Source organism: Panthera tigris, chromosome B4 (genome assembly GCF_018350195.1).
Source record: "Panthera tigris isolate Pti1 chromosome B4, P.tigris_Pti1_mat1.1, whole genome shotgun sequence".
Taxonomy (NCBI): Eukaryota; Metazoa; Chordata; class Mammalia; order Carnivora; family Felidae; genus Panthera; species Panthera tigris.
Window position 1 is genome coordinate 4,626,297 of NC_056666.1, and position 24,633 is coordinate 4,650,929.

Consider the following 24,633-nt stretch of genomic DNA (forward strand, 5'->3'; position numbering starts at 1 on the left):
CCTGTCCCACTCGTGCTCTGTCTGTCTCTGCCTCTCAAAAATAAAGAAACATAATAAAAAAAAAATTTAGAAAATAGAGCTGACAGGATTTGCAGATGGATTAACTGTGGCGTTGACAGGAGAAGGCAAGAGTTCATCACAATTTTTTTTCTCTTTCTTAAATTGAAGTATGATTAATGTACAGTGTTATATTTGGTTCAGGTATACAACACAGTGATTTGATATTCTACTCATTGCTCTCTTTTTTGCTTTTTCTTAACCTTTTGTTGAACTATAACTCTTGAATTAAAGAGTGCACAAATGTTAAGCATTTATTTAGCTCAGTGACATTTCATAAAGCAAACCCACCTGTGGAACCAGATATAAATTTGAGAGTTGTCAACAAATAGACCTGAAATCATGGAACTGGGAAGTCATCTAGATTATGAATATAAATAAATAATTTCAAGACTAACTCTTTTGGGCCTCCCAACATTTAAAGGTCAGGGTAAAGAGGATACTGGGGGCAGCTGGTGAAGTAAGAAAAGAACCAAGAACAGTCCCTCAGAGGCCCAGTGAAGAAAGGATTTCAAGGAGGAGATACTCCTCAAGGAGGAGGATACTATGTCACATATTAGTGATAAGGAGGGATTGGAAAGTTTAAGTTAGATAAGGAACAAAAAGACCATTAAATCTGGTAATGAGAAGAGCATATTATCTTCGATCATTTCCATAGACTAGTTGAAATATTGAATTTACAATGTTTGCAATGGGTTGAGAAGAGAATGAGGTGTGATTTTTCAAGAAACATGTGAATGCCAGACACTAGAAATATGGGTATGGAAAATACTATGCTTACTCAAAAGTTTATAATTTTATACAAAAGAAAGATAAATTAATAACTGTGATAAAAGTCACTGTAGAGGTCTAACCGGATGCCACAGATGCAGATAAAAGGAACACTTATGAAAAGAACAAGAAATGATTTCCTGTTGAAATCCCTGAGTCTTGAAGGACCAGGTTAGAGAGGTGTAAATGGGTGATTTCATGTAGAGGAGAAGCGTGCTGAAAGGTCCTGAGGCAAATGGACAGGAGCTCTAGATATCACACCTAGCTGGCTCTGACTAGGTGCTAATTGTGTAACGGGGAGGATTTCGGGATAGTGATGAGAGATGATCCTAAAGAACCACATCATGAAGGAGCCTTGTATGCATGAGAGTTTGGGTTTTATCCAAGGTGATGGGGAAATCCTGAAAGACAAGCCAAGGACATGGTACTTGCATTGTAAAATGTCATTGCATCTTCACTGAGAAAAATAAGTAGCATTTGGGAGTCATGACACTCTTTTAAGTCTTATAAAAACTACTTCTGAAAAGTGCTGATACACGTAAAATTTCAAATTTGTGGTCCCTTTCACCACGACTATGGATACCAAATTAAAAATCTCAGGTACAGATGGTGACTGGTGGGAAGTCAGTCTGCAGTAGCCTAAATGAAAGGTGAGGGGTGTTTGAATCTGATAGCTGGCAATGAGATTGGAAAACGAGAAATCCTGAGTGTGGATTACACTTTGAAGAAATAGGGAGGCAACAGTTTATGCAGGAGACTCTTAAGGGATAAACTTGTTATCCTTGGGTAGTAGGTAGAGGGAGAAGTGGAAGAGACAGGAGAAGAGAGATGATTAGCCAACGAGGCAGAAAAGGATGGAATTCAAGTTAAGGGTAAAGAATTTCGCCTGGCTAAAAGCTACGGGTGGTATACTTTTAGGTAAGTTTGGGGAATGGGGTCGGTTGTGAGCAGGAATTTGAGATCCTTCCCCGCAGGCTTCCATTTTTCCGTGTGAGGGTGGGAATGAGGTCTGAGTAAAGGACGATGGCACAGGCAGCATGAGGATAGGAATGAAGTTAGCAGAGCCTTGGAGAAAAACCAGGGAGTGAAGTAACTAATCCAAATTCCGTTTTCCAGAAAGGGTGTAAGACATTTCCAAGAATACATAAAATATGACAGGGTAATATCAATTAATAGTGGAGCAAGAAACAACTATTTAAGCTGACATCAGATCCAGAAATCATAAGGAAGAAGACTGATGTATAAGCCTATGTAAATGTAAAACTTTCTGTAGGTAAGGTCACTCTACAGTAATTTGAAAAACAACATACAAGAAAAGTGAAAGTATTACTGGGTTTTTTAAAAACAGTGTTCACATACCATACAATTTTACCCATTTAAAGTGTGCAGTGTTTTTCTATGTATTCAGATATGTGTAACCATCACCATAGTCCATTTTAGAACATTTTATTTTAATATCGAAAAGAAACCCCATCTCCTTCCGTTATTATTCCCCTCCCCCAAACTCCTCCCCACTCTATCCCAAGCTCTGATCCACTTTCTGTCTCTGTATTGCCCTGTTTTGGACATTTCATATGAACAGAATCATGTGGCCATTTTTGGTGGCCCATCCTTTGCCCGTTTTTTAATTGGGTTATTTGTCCTTTTTTTCATTATTGAGTTTTAAGAGTTCTTTACTCTAGGCTCAAGTCCTTTATCAGATATATGATTTGTAAATATTTTCTCTTATTCTGGGGGTTGTCTGTTCAGTTTCCTGATGTCCTTTGAAGAACGAAAGTTTTTAATTTTGATCAAGTCCAATTTATCTATATTTGTTGCTTTTTCTTTTGGCATCACATCTAAGATTCCTTTGCTGAATTGGAGGTTGTGAAGGTTTACCCCTATGTTTTCTAGTTTAAGCTCTGATACTTAGGTCTTTGATCTGTGAGAGTTAATTTTTATATATGGTGTAAAGTAAGGGTACTATTTCTTTTTCCTGTGGCTGTCTGGTTGTCCCAGCCTCATTTGTTGAAAAAACTGTCCTTTCCCCATCAAATGGGCTTGGCACCTTATGAAAAACCAGTTGACCGTAGGTGTCTTAGTTTATTTTCCGACTTTCAATTTTATTCCCTTGATGTGTGTGTATATCCTTCTGCCAGCACCACAGCTTATTGATTATCACTATGGTAAGTTTTGAAATCAAGACATACGAGTCCTACTTTGTTCTTCCTTTTTCATGATTGTTTCAGCTATTCTGGGTCTCTTGTAACTCCATATGAGTTTTAGGACAAGCTTGTCAATTTTTGCAAAGAAGTCAGCTGAGATTCTGATAGGGATTACATTGAATCTGTAGATCAGTTTTGGGGGGTATTGCCATTTTAGCAATGTTCAGTGTTCCAGTCTATGAACAAGGAATGTTTTCCCAACTATTTAGATCTTTAACTTCTTTCTGCAGTATTTTATAATTTTCAGAGTATAACTTTTGTACTACTTGCTTAATTTATTTGTAAATATATTTTCTTTTGGATGCTATTGTAAATGGAATTTGTTTCTTAATTTCAAGAGTATAAAAGTACACTTGATTTTTGTAGGTAGATTTTGTATCCTGCACTGTTCCTGCACGCATTCTAAAAGTTTCTTGGTGAATTCTTTAGGATTTTCTACATACAAGGTTATGTCATCAGCGAATATAAATAGTTATATTTCTTTTTTTCCAACCTGGATACCTTAATTCTTTCTCTTTCCTAATGGCTCTCACTGTAACCTCCAGTACACTGTTGAGCAGGATCACTGAGACTGGAAAAATCCTTATCTAGTTGCTGATCTCAGGGGCAAAGCATGCAGTCTTTCACCTTTAACTAAAATGTTAGCTGTGGGGTTTTGTAGATGCCCTTTATCAGGCTGAGGAAGTTCCCTTCTACTCCTAGTTTTTTAAGTGATTTCATCTTTTTTTTTTTTTAATTTTTTTTTCAACGTTTTTTATTTATTTTTGGGACAGAGAGAGACAGAGCATGAACAGAGCATGAACGGGGGAGGGGCAGAGAGAGAGGGAGACACAGAATCGGAAACAGGCTCCAGGCTCCGAGCCATCAGCCCAGAGCCTGACGCGGGGCTCGAACTCACAGACCGCGAGATCGTGACCTGGCTGAAGTCGGACGCTTAACCGACTGCGCCACCCAGGCGCCCCAAAGTGATTTCATCTTGAAAGGGTTTTAGATCTTTGTAAATGTTCTCTCTCTCTCCCCAACCCCCACTTTGGTCTATTTTTTAATGTATTGATGTGATGTGTTACATTAATTTTTAGGTGTTAAAACAACTTTGCCTTCCTGGTATAAATCCTATTTGGTCATGGTGTATAATTTTATACTGTTGGATTCAGTACTGTTTTATTGGTTTGCTAATATTTTATTGAGGATTTTTACGTCTATATTCACAAGAGATATTGGTCTGTAGTTTTCTTCTGGTGTCTTTGTCTGGTTTTGGTATCAGGTAATACTGGTCTCATGAGTTGGATGGTGTTCCCTGCTCTTTTTGGAAAAAAAACCCTGCAGTTTTTTGGAAAAGTTAGTGAAAAATTGGTATTAATTCTTTAAATGTTTGGTAGGATCCAGGGATAAAGCCATCCGGATCTGGACTTTTCTTTGCAGATTTTTTTTTTTTTTTTTAATTGCTAATTCAGTCTCTTCCCTTGTTCTAGATGTACTTCTTCTTAAGTCACTTTCAGTAATCTGTGTCTTTTAAGAATTTGCTCATTTCATTTACACTATTTAATTTGTTGGCATACAGTTATTCATGATATTCTTTTATAGTCCTTTTTATTTTTGTAAGATAAGTGGTAATGCCTCCTCTTTTATTTCCATTTCTAGTAATTTGAGTCTTCTTATTGTCTTGGTCTGTCTACCTAGAGATTTGTCCATTTTGTTGATCTTTCCAAAGGACCAGCTTTTGGCTTCATTGATTTTTTTTTCTACTGTTTTTCTCTTCTCTGTCATTAATTTCTACTTTAACCTTTATTATTTCTGTCCTTTTGTTTGCTTTAGGTTTATTCTGCCCCTCTTTATCCAGTGTCTTAAGATGGAAAATTATTTATTTGACACTTTTTCTTAATATAGATATTTATAACTATAAATTCCCCCCTAAGCACTACTTTAATTGGATCCTATAAGTTTTGATATTTTGTGTCTGCATGATTATTAATATGGAATTATTTTGTGATTTCCCATTGCTTTCTTCTTTGACCCATTGATTATTTATGAGTGCATTGTTTAATTTCCACATATTTGTTAGTTTCCCAATTTTTTTCCTGCTGTTGATTGCCAATTTTGTGGTTGAGGACATATTTTTATTATTTATGTCCTTTTAAATATATTTTTATTTTATGCCCTAGAATATAGTCTTTCAAGGAGAATGCTTTTCATGTGGATTTGAAAATGTATATTCTTTTGGCTGTAGTGTCTAGAGATGGCAGTTAGATCTAGTTGGTTTATAGAGTTGTTCAAGTTTTAATTTCCTTGTTGATCTTCTAGTTATTCTGCCATTATTGAAGATGAGGTATTGAAGCTGCTGTTGTTGAATTGTCTGTTTTTCCCTTCTTTTCTGTCAGTTTTTGCTATCTGTATTTTATTTTGTTATTAGGTGCATATATATTTGTAATGTTATACTTCCCTGATGGATCGATCCTTTCATCATTATAAAATGGCTCCCTTACCTTTGGTAACTGTTTTTTTGTTTTGTTTTAGATTCTATTTTGTCTGATATTAATATAACCAGCCTAGCTTGTGGTTTGCTGTTCGCATAGTTTCTTTTTACTTTCAAGCTATTTGTATCTTTAAAGCTAAAGTATGTCTCCTATGGATGGTACAGTTGATCCTTGAAGAATGTGGTTTTGAGCTGCATGGGTCCACTTATAAGTGGATTTTTTATAGTATTGTAAATCTGTTTTCTTTTCCTTATGATTTTCTTAATATTTTCTTTTCCCAAGCTTATTTTATAGTAAGAATACAGTATATACTCCATATAACATACAAAATATGTGCTGACCTACTATTTATGTTATACTTAAGGCTTCTGGTAAACAAAACGCTATTAGTAAAGTTTTGCAGGAGTCAAAAGTTATACATGGATTTTTGACCACATGGGGGGTGGTTCATGATGTGCTCCTAACCCCCACATTGTTCAAGAGTCAATGGTATATAGTTGGATTATATTTATTTCTTTTAAATCCAGGCTAACAATCTCTGTCTTACTATTGGGAGATTTACTCCACTCACATTTAATGTTCTCTATTAATATAGTTTGATTTATGCCTGCTATTTTGCATTTTGTTTTATGTCTGACCTTGGTTTCTCTATTTGGCCTTTATTGCTTTCTTTTGCATTAAGTGAATGTTTTCTAATTAATGGCATTTTAATTTATTTACTGATTTTTTTTTCATTTAGACTGATTTTATTTGTGCTCTTTGTCTTTTTGGGTAGATTCAAATGACCATCTAGACTCACTTGCTTTTAGCCTGAATACTTCCTTTTAGTATGTAAGACAGGTCTACAGACAACAAGTTTTCTCAGTTTTTGTTTATCTAGATAATGTCTTAATTTCACCTTCATATTTGAAAGCTAGTTTTGATGGAATTGGGATTCTTTGTTGATAGTCTTTCTCTTTGAGCACTTTGAATATGACGTCTCACTGCTTTCTGGTTTATGGTTTCTGCTGATAGGTCAGCCATTAATGTTGCTGGGATTCCCTTGTAAGTAGCAAGTCATTTTTCTCTTGCTCCTTTCAAGATTTTCTCCTATGTTTGACCATTTTTATTGTGATTTTATCTGTGGGTCTCTTTGAATGTATCTTCCTTGGAGTTCACTGCGTTTTCTGGATGTGTAGGTTATTGTTTTTCAGCAAATTTGAGAAGTTTTCAGTCATTTCTTCAAATATTTTTTCTGCTCCTTTCTCTCCTCCTGGTACTCCCATTACATGTATGTTGGACAAGAAATTTAGCAGATACAACAAAATTTTATTTTTTATTTATTTATTTTTTCAATATATGAAATTTATTGTCAAATTGGTTTCCATACAACACCCAGTGCTCATCCCAAAAGGTGCCCTCCTCAATACCCATCACCCACCCTCCCCTCCCTCCCACCCCCCATCAACCCTCAGTTTGTTCTCAGTTTTTAACAGTCTCTTATGCTTTGGCTCTCTCCCACTCTAACCTCTTTTTTTTTTTTTTTTTTTTCCTTCCTCTCCCCCATGGGTTTCTGTTAAGTTTCTCAGGATCCACGTAAGAGTGAAAACATATGGTATCTGTCTTTCTCTGTATGGCTTATTTCACTTAGCATCACACTCTCCAGTTCCATCCACGTTGCTACAAAGGGCCATATCTCGTTCTTTCTCATTGCCACGTAGTACTCCATTGTGTATATAAACCACAATTTCTTTATCCATTCATCAGTTGATGGACGTTTAGGCTCTTTCCACAATTTGGCTATTGTTGAGAGTGCTGCTATAAACATTGGGGTACAAGTCCCCCTATACATCAGTACTCCTGTATCCCTTGGGTAAATTCCTAGCAGTGCTATTGCTGGGTCATAGGGTAGGTTTATTTTTAATTTTCTGAGGAACTTCCACACTGTTTTCCAGAGTGGCTGCACCAGTTTGCATTCCCACCAACAGTGCAAGAGGGTTCTCGTTTCTCCACATCCTCTCCAGCATCCGTAGTCTCCTGATTTGTTCATTTTGGCCACTCTGACCAGTGTGAGGTGATATCTGAGTGTGGTTTTGATTTGTATTTCCCTGATGAGGAGCGACGTTGAGCATCTTTTCATGTGCCTGTTGGCCATCCGGATGTCTTCTTTAGAGAAATGTCTATTCATGTTTTCTGCCCATTTCTTCACTGGGTTATTTGTTTTTCGGGTGTGGAATTTGGTGAGCTCTTTATAGATTTTGGATACTAGCCCTTTGTCCGATATGTCATTTGCAAATATCTTTTCCCATTCCGTTGGTTGCCTTTTAGTTTTGTTGGTTGTTTCCTTTGCTGTGCAGAAGCTTTTTATCTTCATAAGTTCCCAGTAATTCATTTTTGCTTTTAATTCCCTTGCCTTTGGGGATGTGTCGAGTAAGAGATTGCTACGGCTGAGATCAGAGAGGTCTTTTCCTGCTTTCTCCTCTAGGGTTTTGATGGTTTCCTGTCTCACATTCAGGTCCTTTATCCATTTTGAGTTTATTTTTGTGAATGGTGTCAGAAAGTGGTCTAGTTTCATTCTTCTGCATGTTGCTGTCCAGTTCTCCCAGCACCATTTGTTAAAGAGACTGTCTTTTTTCCATTGGATGTTCTTTCCTGCTTTGTCAAAGATTAGTTGGCCATACGTTTGTGGGTCTAGTTCTGGGGTTTCTATTCTATTCCATTGGTCTATGTGTCTGTTTTTGTGCCAAACAAAATTTTAATAGTGCATATATTTAAACCGAGAATTATACATATAGGAATTTATCTTAAAGTTATTGTACCGTATATGTGGGTATATGTGTAAAAAAGTACGTCACAACGCATCTTTATGGTAAAAAATTGAGAAAAAACAGTGATAGGAAATTAAATACATTATGATACTTTTACACAGTGAAATATCATTAACTATAATCGTTTTAAGTCTTTTTCCATAATTCAGACAGAGTTTTATGTGTTATCTCATATAAGATACATGTTTCTTTTTCGGGTCTGCATTTCCTTTCTGTACGTGTGCAGGTTTTTTCTAGGGCAGCCATTCTCATTCTTGTGGCATTAGGACTTCTGTACTTTCTTTAAAATTATTGAGGATACCAGAGAGCTTTTGTTGACGTGGATTATATTTATTAAAAATTATTACTTTGTTAAATGTTTTAAAACAGACCCATTATGTTTGCATAAACAACATATTTTTTAAAGGAAAGAGTTTCAAAAACAATATTAGTGAGAAGTGTCGAGTTTTTTTCATAAGTTTCATAAATTTCTAGTATCAAGCTTAACAAAAGAGCAGGATTCTTATATCTGCTGCTTGCAATATATAAAGATGAAGTATATAGAGAATGAAGTATATGAGTATATAAAGAAGATCTGCCCTGACACAGGTTTTTAGTTCAAAAATGCACAAGTCCTTTAATAGCCTTTTCAGACAGTTATGGGTATTCTTTGGTAATACACCAAAACTTGACAAGTGGCAGTGTCTTAATGTTTGGCTGCAGTTTGAATCTGAAATTGTATCAATGAACTTTTCATTCTGTTATATTAAAATCCACAGTCTTTAGATCTGTTTTACTCAGCCATGATTTTGAGACATTATGTGTTTGTCGTTTGGAAAATACTGGTGTACTGAGTTAAGCAGATCTTCCAAAGGTTGATACATACTGACATATTGTCACATGCTATCAAAAAATCATAGTCATTTATATAATCACTGGTCTCACCTGAAAAGCTTTTAAGGGTTGAGATGTCATGTTCACAACAATGGATACAGTTTTCAAAAATTCTAATTTTCATTTGAAAGCACAACTTTTTATCATTGGCAGCAATACTTCATTGTAGAGTTAATGCCTGCAAAATACCCAAGTCCGAATGATGGTAGTTTATCTGTTAGTGGGTCCCTCAAGTAAAAATATTGCTCTCTGAAAATGAATAGCTAATTCAATTCACAAAACCATTAATTACACTACTGCTTTTCCTCAAGACAACATCATTACACTGCCTATGTTCTCTTATTCAGAAAGGATCTTCCTCTGGCAATTTTTATCTTCAGATTGTTACATTGTACCTATTTATATTTCATAATTAATTGTTGTTTTTTTGAAGTGGATGTGTTTTGTCTCTGGCTGCTTTTCAGAGTAGAGAAGAGCAGATATAACCCAGTGTATAAATGGAAGGTTTGGAATTAGTTAATACAGCTTATACATTGTAACAAAAGAGAAGAAAAAGTTTATGGTATGTTGGTAAATTGGACAGTGTAAGTGTGCAGGATGTAATATACGATGCAGAGTCAGAGTCGTAAGCTGAAAGTGAGATGGGGGTGGGGAGGGAGTATTGGAAGAGTGAAGAGGGAAAGGTTTGAAGTAGTTCTTTCCAAGAGGAGGAGAGGAAGTGACAAGGGAAATGTAATTGCTGGGCAGAGTAAAGACCTACATGAAATGTGTGGTCAGGAATTTAAAGTGAAACTCGTCACCACGCGTTGGGGGTGGGGGTGAGTGTGCGTGTGCGTGTGTTAGCACACATGTACACATGGGTGAACACTGCTGTTGATGGGACCCACCTTTAATCAGCCCACAGGCCTGGAGCTCATTTCCAGCCACACCTATTGCTAATTATTAATGGTAGCCCACCAACCAAGAAACAGGTAGATTAGAGGATGCCCTGGGCAATAGAAATGGCTAGGATGCACAGAACCTAGGAGAAATGGATGGCTACTGGTTTTAAGTCTGTGCCACGTAAATAAAGGATTATGAAGATGATTTGCCCCTGCTAAATATTACTTCTGGGGGAACATATCATGTGTGATGACTGCTATAGGCCGTGGCAGGGGAAAGATGATTAGGAGGAAGAAAGAGTAGAAACAGCTGGAATCCAGTAGGGTGTAAGCTTCTGTGTAGGTTTTACAGCGGGCCTCTCAAATCCTTCCTCCCCTTACATCCTCTCTTTGCTCTGGGTAGTAGGAAAGGGGTCTTGTCCACAGACAGCCCTGGGCCCTGCCATAGGATTCAGAGCTTGGAAGACGGCCTGCTTTCTTGATCTAGTTTCCCTGACGCTGAGTCTGTTCTGGCTTCACCTTTGATTCAATTCATCGTTTCCTCTGGGAATGTACATTCTTTTAGACTGAGGCCCACAACCAAATAAAATTTTAGTTTTTAAAGAGTTTAGGCTTTATAGTAAGGCTTTTTCCTGGGTTCAGACTCCGGCTCTTGAGAACTTAATCTCTTTAAATCTTACTTCATAGTATCTGTCTCATAAGGTTGTGAAAATCATATGACATAATTCATGTCAAGCATTAGAACGTACCTAGACCTAGCAAATATTCCAAGAATATTAGGTATCATTGTTTGTATTTTTTGCAGGAAACACCAGAACTATCACTTACTTACTGTGTATCAAAGAGTATTTAGCAGTTAGCTCTGTTATCAGCTCTTGTAGAGGCGGTGTAGTATGGTTTTTCACGGCGTGGTCGAGCTGGACTAGCTGGGTGTAAATCCTGGTTCTGCCGCTGACCACTTTGAGGCCTTGGCCCGCTTCATCGATGCATGCCGTCAGCCTCTTCATCTGTAAAGTGGAAGTAGAAATAGGACCTGCCTTATAGAGTTGCTCTAAGGATTGAGTCAATGCACAGAACTCATATAAACTTCTATGTTTATATGTACATAATAAGCATTCAGTAAATTTCTTGCTGCTGTTATCAAAACAAACAAGCGAACAAACAAAACTGACTCCCACTTTAGTACTGAAAGAGAGAGCCTTAGCATTTAGCACAACTTCTTTTATACATGAAATATGTGAAGCTCTGTGAAATTTCACAGCTAGATACTGGAAAAAGTTTGTCCTGTATTTGCTAACTCCTAATTTAATGTTGTTTGCCACGCTTCCTCCACAGAATATCTCTAAAGAGACGTATTAGTAACATCAACCAACAAAATAATTACTATCACTCATGTAACCACGTTTAAGGAGCTCTTCTTTGCAAATACTACAATTATTGGATATAAATAACATTTAAATAATCCTATTGCTGCTCTTTGGGGCCTTGGGAGAATCTACTGAACACTGTACATCACTTGTATGGCAGGAATGTAAATCCATATGATCCTTCTAAGGATTTTATAACATTTTCCTTTTAACAGATGTGAAGTCATGCTCTCCATTGGTAGAAAGATAACACCATGCCTATGATCTACCAGTAGTGATGGGACTTACTCTTTAAATTGTGTTTGTCCAGTACAATTGATGAATCTGTAGAATGATATCCAGGGCTAAAGGTACAGTCTTAAGCCAGGCCAGCCATTGTACAAACTCAGATCTAAGGATTCCTGCTCCCTTTAAGGAGATGTAACTTTTTGGATAGACTGTTTTTCCAAACATGTTTTAAACTAAATTAGGACATATAAACAAGTAGTTGAGCCAGTTCTTTATCATCTAGGATTGTCATTATTACTGTTTATGTAGTTGCTAAAAATAAAAGGATACCCACAATAGCTCCCAAGGCTATTTGCTCCCACATCAAATGACCACTTTTTTTCTTAAAAAATTTTTTACGTTTATTTTTAAGAGGCAGAGAGAGACAGAGTGTGAGCAGGGGAGGGGCCGAGAGAGAGGGAGACACAGAATCTGAAACAGGCTCCAGGCTCCGCGCTGTCAGCACAGAGCCTGACGTGGGGCTGGAACCCACGAACTGTGAGATCATGACCTGAGCTGAAGTTGGACGCTTAACTGACTGAGCCACCCAAGTGCCCCTGTGTTTAACTTTTTAAGAAATTGCCAAACTGTTTTCCAAAGTCCTAGATTTCTAAATATGTATGCTTTTACAGATAGTTCTCTTCCCTCACCGTTACTTGCCGCTGTTATCCCCTGTGCCCTCTCCCCTGAATTCCCTGCTGGGGCAAGGCAACCTGATAAGGATATTGGAATTGAATCTTATAAAGACACTATGTGATAGTTTGAGTATTGGTGTAGGACGTTTTGATACCTGAAATGTGTGTGTGCTGGCTTCTAGATGCTCAGTGTTGTTCTAGACTAGAGAGGATCCAAGGTGTATCTATTATTTGGGGCTCAACAGATAACAAAGTTGAGAAAACCCCAGTAGGGTAAGGAATATAGTCTACTTAAGTTTCAGCTCCTGCAGCACCTTTATGAAGCGAAACAGATCATTTCCTAATAGCGAAGATGCTAAGCAGTCCAGACAGTCCAGTACATCAGATCATTGACCCAAATAAATGAATTGTTTTAATAATATCTGTCATTATGTCTTGCCCAATTTGCCAAGAAATTGAGAACCTGAGTAGTTCAGCATCCCAAACATCAACAAATGTTAACTACAGAGAATAGTTTTCATCATTCTTTCTACATCCATGGTACCCTTGGCATTCATTAATAGATTCAAATTTTAAATTTCAGGAGTTTGTAAGTAGTCTGTAACTAGGCTGAGTCGTTTACCGACGTTGCACTGCTGTGTATGGGACCAATGTCCTTCAGAACTGCTACATTCTTTTCTTGTTTTACCACATGGGGGCTAATTTTCCGTAGCAGCTTCGGGGGCATCACAGTTTTCAGTCATACTTTTTCATATTTTAGGTGCCCCAGGCCTCAAGTCTTCTTATTGCTAATGTCAGTGACCTAGTCGGCTATATTCCTATCTTTAGTCCTTCTATTTTGCTAGCTTTTTAAAAACATTACTTTGCTAACTCATTTTGGTTGTTTTTCATTGTAAACCCCTAAATATCTACCTTATTATAAACCAGTATCTTTACATTTTTGTGGTTTTCCCCTTTAATTGGAAGAATTATCTCGCTTACGTTGTCCGGTACATTTTATGAAAATGTTCATTGAGCTACCTTTCCACTACTTATAATTCAACTTAGCTCTTAATTACGTGCCATGATAGAGGAGGGCAATGACACAAATCATAATCTTTGAAAACATAATTTGGTTTAAGAGTGAATTAACGAACTTTTTCTCTTTTTGAACATCAACTTTATAATTGTAGTTATGTTTTGTTTAGACCAAAACTAGTTCAGTGTAAAAATAATTCACATTGTTCACAACCACACCAAAAGGTAGGAAAGGAAGTACGGATGTTAGAGGCCAAGGAATAATCCCAATGGGATTAATAGAAAACATGGTTTAATACACCAAGCTTGTTCCTTCATGTTTATTTTATGTTTTAAGCATTGTTTGGATGTGTAGAAAAGGGATCGGACACAAATTACTAAGAAGATGGAGTTCTTATTTCAGCTGTTAGTACCTTTTCAAATGGACTGTACTTAGTATTTTCTGAAAAGGCCACTTATAACCTTTTTGCTTCATGAAATCAAACATTTTTTCCCACAAGGATCTAAAATAGCTATTACATTTGGAGTCTGACCCCTGTGAAAGATGACTGCATGTCTTTCCAAGATTTTTAAAAGTTGGCACTGGCTTACATGATTTCTGGGCACAATTTGTTTATTGGGTTCTTTTTTTCCGTGAGTATTCAAAACAAATAGGTGCTTGTTATTGACTTGGGAAAAAATAGCATTACTGTAAAACTGATTACAGCTTGTACTGGAAAGAATCTTGCCATCTGATTGGAAGAAGTATTTTTCCAGTTGACCTGTTTAAAATTCCTAAGAGCTATTTTTCTTTCCAGCTTTCAAACATCAAATTCATTCTGGGGTCAGTTTGGTTGATTCTAGAGAAATGAGTAACTTTGGTTTTGTGCTCTCCTCAACACTTGTCTTAAGGAAGTACTTACTGAATATTTTAAGTGCCACCATGATTACTACTTTGTAATGAATATTTGCATTCGATTAAAAATAATCTGAGAAATCCTAATTGCTGCTTCTCAGCACAGTTCCCACTGATGATCTTAAGAACCACGTAGTATCTGACAGAACTGAGAGCAGTGTTTTTAGAAAGTGTGATCAATGGATACATATGGTATGAAGGTCCCGTTTTTCCCTATGAAACCTTATAAAACCTTATAAACCCGTACAACTTGTTTAGTCGTATGAATTATAATTATTTCAGATGTCAGTTGGTTTAACCTAAATACGGTACCTCTTCTAGTGGTTTATCAAGAATCATGCCATTGTCTTCATTGTTACTTTTTCTGCAGTGACAAGGAAAACTAGTTCTTAAGTTATCTAGCTCCTCTAAAGAGGCTGTCAGGAAAAAAAAAAAAAAACAGCTTTAAGAGTAATAAAAGGCTTACTGTGTTTTAATCTTTCACAAATAATTTTTTAGGAAATATTTGCTTTAAATGCCTTAAGATCTTTCAGCATCTATTTCTTTCTTTTTTTTTTTTAATTTTTTTTTCAACGTTTTTTATTTATTTTTGGGACAGAGAGAGACAGAGCATGAACGGGGGAGGGGCAGAGAGAGAGGGAGACACAGAATCGGAAACAGGCTCCGGGCTCCGAGCCATCAGCCCAGAGCCTGACGCGGGGCTCGAACTCACAGACCGCGAGATCGTGACCTGTCAGCATCTATTTCTAATTATTATTAGTGGAATTGTATTTTCCCAATGTCAGCAACCTTGGTAGACACTGAACTGAACCGGCACAGGGAGGAAAAGGAACAGTCTACCGGTTTCGTCATTGAACCCTCTTTCTAGTCTGCTTCTGACTTCGCTGCTATTGCGTTAGCCCCTTACCATCTATTGGAAGCAATAGTGAGCTTCCTCCTAACTGGTCTTTCTGACCAGTCTTGCGTTCTTCCAGTTCATCCTTCTTGTTACTTACAATTCCATAGCTGACAGCTGCCACCTTACGTATTCAAGATCAAGTCCATTCTCTAAGGGTTGCTCTGGAAGGCCCTTCCTTATTTCTTTTGATACGCAAAGATAAGGAACTATCGTACCTACAGTTTCTCGAATATGATTCGTTTCACTCCCCCTTAACGTGTGCTGTTCCCTTTGCCCAAAAAAGCCCCAAAAAGCTCTTGTGTGCTTTGCTAATTGCTGTTTCTCAGATTCAGCTTCAGTATTACTCAAGTGTTGATTCTTCTGCGAAGCCTTTTTGATATCCTCTTTCTCCCTGTAGCCATTTTCCCTTGTGTTCCTTGTCAAAATACAAACAAACTTCTGCCTTATATTTAGCTTAGAAAACTACCAAAGCCGTCGTATTTGATTTAAGCTTGCAAATTCTTGTGGGCGTAGTAGCCATCTGTGGTATTTCTGTAACTTATAGTGAACAAAGACCGTGAGGATCAAGGGTGAGAAGTGGAACGAATATACAAAGGGAGGATGGCCTTAGAATCCAGAAAGCCGAGCTATAGCTTTGTGACAGTCAACCCGCAGTGGCCAGGCTTCATCAGTAACTGTCAGATTCCCTAATTTTTCTCCTTGCTTCCAACTTTGAACCAATCAGAACAAGCCCAATGTGCATTCCCAGGCAATCGCAGAGGAAGCGCACTCACCTCAGCTTGCGGGCCCATAGCGTCCCATCTGGGCACACCTGAAGCCTTCCCTTTTCTCCACCGTGAAGATTTCCCACTCTCGCCTGCCTTTGGGTCTGCCTTTGGGTCAGTGATGGTGGGGGACTCCCTCGCCTCTAGCAAGCTCTAAATAATGACCCTTTGCTTTTCTCCTTTAATTTTCATTTATTTCGATATGAGGGAAAACCTATTTTATATTTATTTACATCTGAAGTGGTTAATGGTAAGTATAGTTTATAAACCGTATTTCCTGTGCGAGGTATGTTTTGTGATTTTCTACACGTTTCACAAACATAGAGGTTTATATTTTATAATGGTTAAGACAGCTTTTATTATAAGGATTTTCTTCATTCCTTACATTGAATGGAAAGATAACACAGAAGAAAAATCTGTCACTTAATAGTAACAGACAAAATCCTAGTCAAATTTTAATCTTGCTTGAGATCTTTGTCTTGGATATAGTTATTCAGAGTTCTTCCCCCCCCCCCCCCCACTTTGGTTAATTAAACCATAATTTTTCAAAAAATCAGTACATGGAAGAGATGTAAACAAATGCAAATTAATTGCATTTGGGTTTTATTTATTATGTTGAGCATCCTTTTATTCTTGTTCTTACGATATTAGGTGTGCATGTTGAATTTTATTAGGCAATTTTTGCATCATTTATTGCTTTTTATTTATCCTGTTAGTTTAATATGCTGTATAAGTAGATTTCTTACTAGTGAATCATGTATATGTTTCTAAAATAACCCTGCTTGGTTTGGTGAATTATTTCTAATTTGTCTATTTTATCAAGGCCCTTTCACTTTTATAAAGATTCTAAAAGTGACCAGAACTTACACCCCGATTTTTTTTTTGCATTCTCTCATTTTTATTTTTACAATTGACTGATTAATAAAGCTGCTTTAAACATTTTTGAACCTATGAAAAAGGTAGCTTTTTATGTGTCTACTGCTTTATGTTACTGAAGTTACTCTCAATTTATTTATTGCCTGAATTTTCTTTTTACAGACATTCCCTTCGGAGAGGTAGCTCCTTCACATTTTTAACACCTGGCCCCCATTGGGACTTCACTTTGGTGAGTAGCAAACTAGGTTTTTTATTTTAAGACACTGATAGGATTAATTCTTAGGTTGTCTTTCAGTCTGGTGTACAGTTCACTTGTCTGTACTTATCTGAGTGTCTTGAGGTCTAGAGTTACTGTTACATCTTTGTATGTAAATGTATGTAAATGTAACTGTTACAGAGTTACATCTTTGGTGGCCTGATGTAATTCTTTTCTGCTAACAAGGTAAAAATTTATTTCAATTAAATACAAAATATATCTTGAAAAGTACCAGATCTATTTATTTTTAGCCTTATGCAGTCCTTCCTCTTAGTCCTACCAGTGTGAAAATTAAGAGAATATATTATGAAACATGAAGTTGTTTTTATGTACATAGTCTTACAGCTTTTTTTCTTGGTTGAAAAGTATAAAAATGATTGCAGATAGTATATATGATGAATGAATTATTTTCTGTTATTAATCATCCTAGTATAGAGGGACTGTTTCATTATTTTTAGAATGAGATTTACAGAGGCATCTAACTGTGCAAACTCACACCAGAAAATTGATTTTTTATAATTAAAAATTCATTACCTTATAATTCTATAAATAACATGTACAAATAGAGCGTGATTTTTATGTTTCCTTATTTGGGGGAAATAGCAAAAATCATTCTGTTTCTAGTTTGCAAAGCTTTACTTGATCGTGTGCTGTTGGGTTTGGCAATACGTATTCATTTGTATTCTGTTCTTTTGTATTTAATTTATATTTCTGTTGGGGACTTCTTTTAAGATTTCTGTACTCTTATACAAATTACATGTATTGTTGGTCAGTAAAGCATTCATAGCAAGAGTTTCCTGACTTTAATACAATTCTATATCGTCCCTGAAACTTTTTTCATCTTGGTTTCTTTCCCTTACGAGATGACAAGTCTAAACTCAAACAGAAAAACTTTAGTAGAGAAATATCTCCAAACTTGATTTTGCAAAAATCACAGTAAGACAGGAGAACAAGTGCTGTTCACATTAGAAAGGAGGAGACACAAGGATGTCATTACTTAGGGACAAGATGACTGTTTACGTAGAATATCCAAGAGAGACAGTAGGATGTCTTTACTTAGGGACACTATGACCGTCTACACAGAATATCCAAGAGAATATTAATAGCAGCTGTTAGAACTAATAAGAGTTCAAGCAAGATTACTGGCTATAAAATTTATAAAAAGAATTCAACAGAAGGTATATACACTTGCAATATTCAATTAAATGTAATTTATAAAGATGCTCTTATTGAAACAAAAACAGTTTTTAAAATTGAATAAATCTATGAAAAGATCTGTGAGATTTTTATGGGAAAAATTGGAAAGTATTAGTAAAGAACATAGACACCAAATTAAATGGAGAGATAGTCCAGCAAGGAGAGGCTCAGTAAGATTAAAATGTCAGGACACCTCATATTTATAAATTCAGTGCAGTTCTGATAGAAAACCCACTCGAGTGTTAGAGCTCTCGTTCTACAATTCAGGAAGAAAAGTCGAAGGCCCAGAACAGCATGTGAAAGTCGGGGAATGTCTTACTTCGTGTGGGCTGTTAAGACTTCCTCCACGGGTACGGCGACTACGGGCACGGGACGTGGGTGCGGGTGTAGTCGGTAGACCTGCGGTGAGAAAGAGAGCCCGGGACGCGGCGTGCGGATGAGAGCTGACCGAGGAGCCGTGCTCACGGCCCGTGGTAGTGGGGGTGAGGCAGCTAGCTGTGCCACTTCATACCAGGTACCCACAAATTCCAGGTGGATGGAATATATGCATGTGAAAAGCTCAACTTCAAAATATTTAAAAGAAAACACAGTAGAATGTTTTAAAATCTGTTAAATTTCTTTATACATATGCTAACACATGCATATGGTTTTATATAAATGCATAAGGACAGTCATGTATGAGAGTTTTCCCTCAGTACACTTCTTTTTGCCTGGCAGTTTCCTGCTCCTGTCCTTCCTCTCCCCTGTCAGTCCTTCCACCCACGCACCTCCACTCTAAGCCGAGTCAGCAATACCTTATCAGTCCCTTTGTGTTGCTGATACAATTATTTTTGTTTTAAAGTTCACTTATTTATTTTGAGAGATAGAGGGAGGGGCAGAGAGAGAGAAAGAATTTCGAGCAGGCTCCACACTGTCAGCATAGAACCCGATGTGGGGCTCGAACCCACCAACTTTGAGATCATGACCTGAGCCGAAATGGAGAGTTGGACGCTCAAGCAGCTGAGCCACCCAGGAGCCCCCTTTTTTAAAAATTTTTTTTGCTCATACAATTATTTACAAACACACACAGCCTCACATACAAGATACACACATGCAGGATTTTTGCTTAGTTTGCTTTTCAAAATTAGGATCATATTCACAGTTTTTCTGGATCTTCTGGATATGACCTTAGGATCAATAAAGAATTCTTGTCCCTTCATTTTTTTCGTGTTTCCCAATCCTGATTTATGTATATCGTTCTCTCATGTCTTCTTCCATTTTCTTAATGTCTTTTAGCTAAATTTGGAATAGTATGTCATAGTTTTGCTCTGCTTTTTTGAGCATTTCCTTCTGAGGTGTTTTCATTCCCTGTAGGGATGTTATTCTTGCCCTTTTCTCTTTTTTCTTGGAGTTACTTTGTGTAGGATTTGACTCAGAGAATTTTCTCTTCATTTTAATGTGGATTTAGTTTTTCTGAAAACTTTACAAAGAGGCTTGGTTCAGATAACTTTTCTGACTTCACAGAGCTCCCTTTCTTCTTGTTTTTGTGGTGCCTTCTGAGATTTCCAGGCTCTATCAATTTTCCCCACCTCCATCTGGACTTTATCTTTCCTTTGGCCTGTTGTCCCTATCCTGCTCGATTTTGATTCCGTTTCCCCCAGTTTCTCCTTGGGGTGGAGCCAGGTCGTGGAAGGGAGCCCTGGCCGGTCAGTTTTGAGAATTCCAAGAGCTAGGCTGTGTCACTGGTGACCTGAAAAGTTATTTTGAGGTGTGGGTGGGTGATGTGTTACTGAGGCATCGTTCAATAGTGAGAGAAGACAGAAATCAAAGATTGTGCACAGTTTTGCCACTACAGGCACCAGCAGGCCGAGTGAGGACAACGACTAATAACTAGGAGCGTGTTGGTCTTAGCTTATAAATCCTGCTTCAGGCAACAAGTCTTCATTACTTTGGGCCATGAGAAAAGGGTATTTTTTTTCCTAGTGAAGACCCTCCTCCCTCTATAGGGTAAATAATATGTGTTCCTTTTTTTAAAAAATTGGTGCCTTTGTGTTTAAAACATATTTTACTTTTTCTCTAACAAGTACAGACAGCCCTCAACTTACATAAGAGTTCTGTTCTGAAAAAAACTTTACATAAGGGTTTTTAATAGAATGGAAATTCGCAGCATGAGATGATTCAGTCAAGGGGGCTATTTAAATAGTATATATGCTAGAGGTGATTTGGCATCCCTCATAGAAATAATTTCCTTATGAGTACAGCTTCACTTTTTTAACGTGATTTTTCCGGTTTTATGGAGTCTGTTTAATGAAGTAACATGCATTCCTTCTGTATAAGAATGAAATCTTTTTTTTCATACAGAAAAGAAAGCGGAGAGAGAAAGATGATGATGTCATAAGCCTTAACAGCCTTGATCTGAAGGTAAGCCTTACTGCCCTGAAAGAATTTAAAAATTTAAAAACACTTTAAAAAAATTTTAAAGTATTTAAAAATATGCAGATAGTGTTTCTTCTTGTGCTGTAAGAATAACAAATGCTAACGTTTTAAAAATTTTTAAGTGCAAAAAAGAAAAGCGCAAAACCGAATAACACTGGCTTTTACAGATACTGTCTTTTTTGTGTCCACTTCTTTGTTCAAAATGAGGTGAAAGCTTCCCTCAGAACATTGTGGGGCTTCAGCCAGTGATCCCCCACTCACCTGCGTACAGGGGCCCGGCCCTACCTACCCTACAGGGAAGGTAGGGACTGTGGTGAAAAAGAGGAGTGTGCCCTCCTGGAAGCGCCACCTGCTGCCGCGCTCTCTCCGGTGCTGCTTGTAGGACGGTCGAATCCGGACTGTTACGTGAAATCTCCGGGTCTTTAGTGTTAGACTGTGCAAGCCCAACAGCTCGTCTGCGGGTCAGACGTGGCTGCGCATTTCCAACGTGTGACCTATCACAGACTAACCTCCAGGGCACACTTGAAAATGATTGTGTATCCCTTTATGTAAAAGTGTAGTTAAGTCCCCAAACCTGGTATCCCCGGAATTACTTAGTCCATTTTTGTCGGTTGCCAAATTTTACAGAATCATCTCAGTTTTAAGAACCTTTTTTAAAGATTGTTATGTAAAGGTTATACATTTTTTAAGTGAGATTTTTTAAATGTTTGGCATCATGTTTAATGATGGCAGCTGCTACTTGTTTTTAAAGACAAGGTATTTTATAGGTCTGCCCATCAACGTTTTACCAGATTCAGCAAGGCCTGTGTGTGTGTGTGTGTGTGTGTGTGTGTGTGTGTGTGCGCGCGCGCGCGCGCACACACACACATAGGCGCGAACATACGTAATGTCTTTATGGAAGAATTGTGTGTTTTAAGTGTTAGGCTTTTTGCAAAACAGTTTCAGTTACATTTGAAAATCTTGTATTCAAAGAGAAAAAAAAAGGATGAAATGGCAACCCTTTTTCGGTAGGCTTCAAATCAGACCACGTACAGAAATAGGACAGTATTTCATAGTTTGCCGCGGTAAAATCCATGGTCAAATCTACTTAAACATGATCCTCCTTTTGTTTACCCCAACTTCAGCAGTTACCATCATACGATCGAATGACAGTCATTTATCTGTCTACTCGGCTACTCGCCCCTGGATTATTTTGAAGCAAATCCTTTAGGTTGTATCATTTTCTCTGTATCATCAGATTTGGTGCTCACACTGCCTTGATTTGTCTGGCACCTTTTTCTGTTTTGGATTTGTTCATTTTGTCTGGAGTTGAAATTCATAATAAAGTCTATACGTTGTGGTTATATGTCTCTTGATAGGTTCTGTGGGTTTAATATGTAGGTTCTCTCTCTAGCTTTTTGCTTTGTTGCAGTTTTTTGTTGTCGAAAAGGAAATGATGTGTAGAGGTTTTCATAGCTCCATGGTATTTTGTCCCTCTCTTTCCTTTATTTCTGTTAAACGGATAGATCTCGAGATCGATTTGGGCTGTGTACTTCCCTCGAGAGGTATATAATAATCATTTTGTGCTATTATCAAAATGAGTTAATTATCATTGCCTAGATTTATTTATTCATTGAAGGTTGCTAAGTGGATATCATGCCTTGATCAGTCATCTTTATTAACGGGAACACTTCCATAAAAAGAAAGTTCCCCTCAGCAACCATTTGGTTACTGTGAGGTACTTACCTACACTAAAGGAGGGTAAGTGCTTGATTCCTTTACCAGTTTTCAAAAGAAATGAGTTTTATTCGTTAAAATTCTCTAAATGTAATTAATGATTTTTTTATATGACTATGAACTTATGGATATTTGTACATTTGTTGTGCTTTGATCTATTTCAGTTACTACTCTTACAGTGCTTAAATTATCCCATCTTTGGCCACTGGATGCTGCTTCAGGATGGCTTCTATGTCCCCTTTTCCCCCAGTTTTAAGATATAATTGACATACAGCATAATGTAAATTTAAGGAATGCAGTGTATTCATTTCCTGTATCCTTTTGACATGACCCTCACCTCATATCTAGACACTTAAGCCTAGCCTCCTTTTCTCCCAGGATGACAAGTTATTCCAGGCCCACTTGTACATTTTGCTGTTGTTGTTTCTTAATGTTTATTTATTTTTGAGAGAGAGAGAGACAGAGTGTGAGCAGGGGAGGGGCAGAGAGAGAAGGAGACACAGAATCTGAAGCAGGCTCCTGGGTCCTAGCTGTCAGCACCAAGCCCCATGTGAGGCTGAACTCATAAACCATGAGAGCATGACCAGAGCTGAAGTTGGATACTTGCTTAACCAGCTGAGCCACCCAGATGCCCCTTGTTGTTGTTGTCGTTGTTGTTTCTGCTCCATACCCGATGTCAGTGGTCATTTCTAAAAACCCTGGTTTCCTTAGGAAATGGTAGAGGCTTAAACCAGGGCATTCTGAACACTCCTTGCTGCTTTATTCATTCTTGTTTCTGTGCCTTTTTAATGGATGGAGATAGGAAACATATGTCATTTTTTCAGATAAAGAAATAAATTATGAGTTTATACTGATATTTCAAATTCAAGGCTAAAGTATTTTTACTAATTTGCATCAATATTACTATCTAGAGCTCTCAGCCACACCAAAAATCTCAGTCTTAGGGACACTGACATAATTACTCGCTTGATTTACTCACAGTTCAAAGTAGTCTACATTACTGCAAATCACTACTGCATTACATAAATGAGACAATTACTGAAAACATTTTATGTTTTATTTTTCAGATTTTTTGATTTTTACTTAAAAGGTATAGTAAGTATACACAAATTTCTGTGTTTTTAAATTGTTGAACTGAGACTTTTCTATGTGTAATTATGCCAGAAACCTACTTGTTCCTTTTTATTTTCAATTTTTAAGAACTACTATTTCTTAAATTTAATTTTTCTTTGGGGTGCCTGGGTAGCTCAGTCAGTTGGGCATCCGACTTCGGCTCAGGTCATGATCTCGCAGTCCGTGAGTTCAAGCCCCACATCGGGCTCTGCGCTGACAGCTCGGAGCCCAGAGCCTGCTTCAGATTCATATTCTCTCTCTCTCTCTCTCTGCCCCTCCCCTGTTCGCACTCTCTCTGTCAAAAATAAAATAAAAACATAAAAAAATTTTTTTAACTTAATTTTTCTTCTTAATCATGTAATAAAATTGTATGGAATTTCAAAGTCAGCTCCACAAGATTCTTGCTTCTATTCCTGGATCTTCTACCCTACATCTTTCTTTCATACAAAATCCTTTTTTTTCTTTTTCAAATATTATGGTTTATTCTTTCACTTTCTAAAAATATAAGCAATTGCATATATGTTCCGTATATTTCACTTTTCTGGCTAAACAGCATGCTGTCTTTCATCATGTGTTCTTTTTTATTTCCTTGTTTGTTTCGCTTGTGTGTTTTTGCTGTGATATGTCTTTATATAGCAAGGTTCATGTTTTCGTTCTCTTGGTTATTTTTGCCTTCAGTTTCCCCTTTTTAGCTCTTGTAAATTGGTTTATTCCTATGAGCATATTTTAATCAACTAACACCTCTTCTCCCTCATCTCCTTCTCTCCTGTTAATAAAATTAAGTAATATCTCTTTATTCTACACTGGTACATTTAAAATATTGAGTGCTTATTTTACTTTCCAAGTACATTCACCATTCTCCATTTCTTAAAAATACGTTTACCGTATCTAGAAGAACAGAGCACGTAGGCATCACAAACTGTGCCGCGTACCCTGATAACCATTACTTAGACTTTAGCTCTGCAGGTAAATCTGCACGAGTGCTCAGCACCTCGTGTCCGTGCCTTCCTAGGTTGTGGATTGTCTGAAGCTCATTCCCTAGCAGAGGGGTCAGCAAACTCTGGTCCACAAACTGGATCCGACCTGCTCAGTGATTCACATATGTTGTTAATGGCTACTTTTTAAAACACTGCAGTGGCAGAGGTTGAGT

At 37.3% G+C, this 24,633-nt stretch overlaps 1 protein-coding gene across 1 annotated transcript in view; it reads left to right on the forward strand.

The window, feature by feature from the left end:
- The window catches only part of NET1 (neuroepithelial cell transforming 1), a 61,055-nt gene that overhangs the window by 2,896 nt on the left and 33,526 nt on the right, over nucleotides 1–24,633 (forward strand). Inside the window, exons 2-3 of the mRNA XM_042990945.1 lie at nucleotides 16,949–17,015; nucleotides 20,580–20,639. Coding sequence (XP_042846879.1) covers nucleotides 16,949–17,015; nucleotides 20,580–20,639 — 127 coding nt within the window. The remainder of the gene's footprint in view (nucleotides 1–16,948; nucleotides 17,016–20,579; nucleotides 20,640–24,633) is intronic.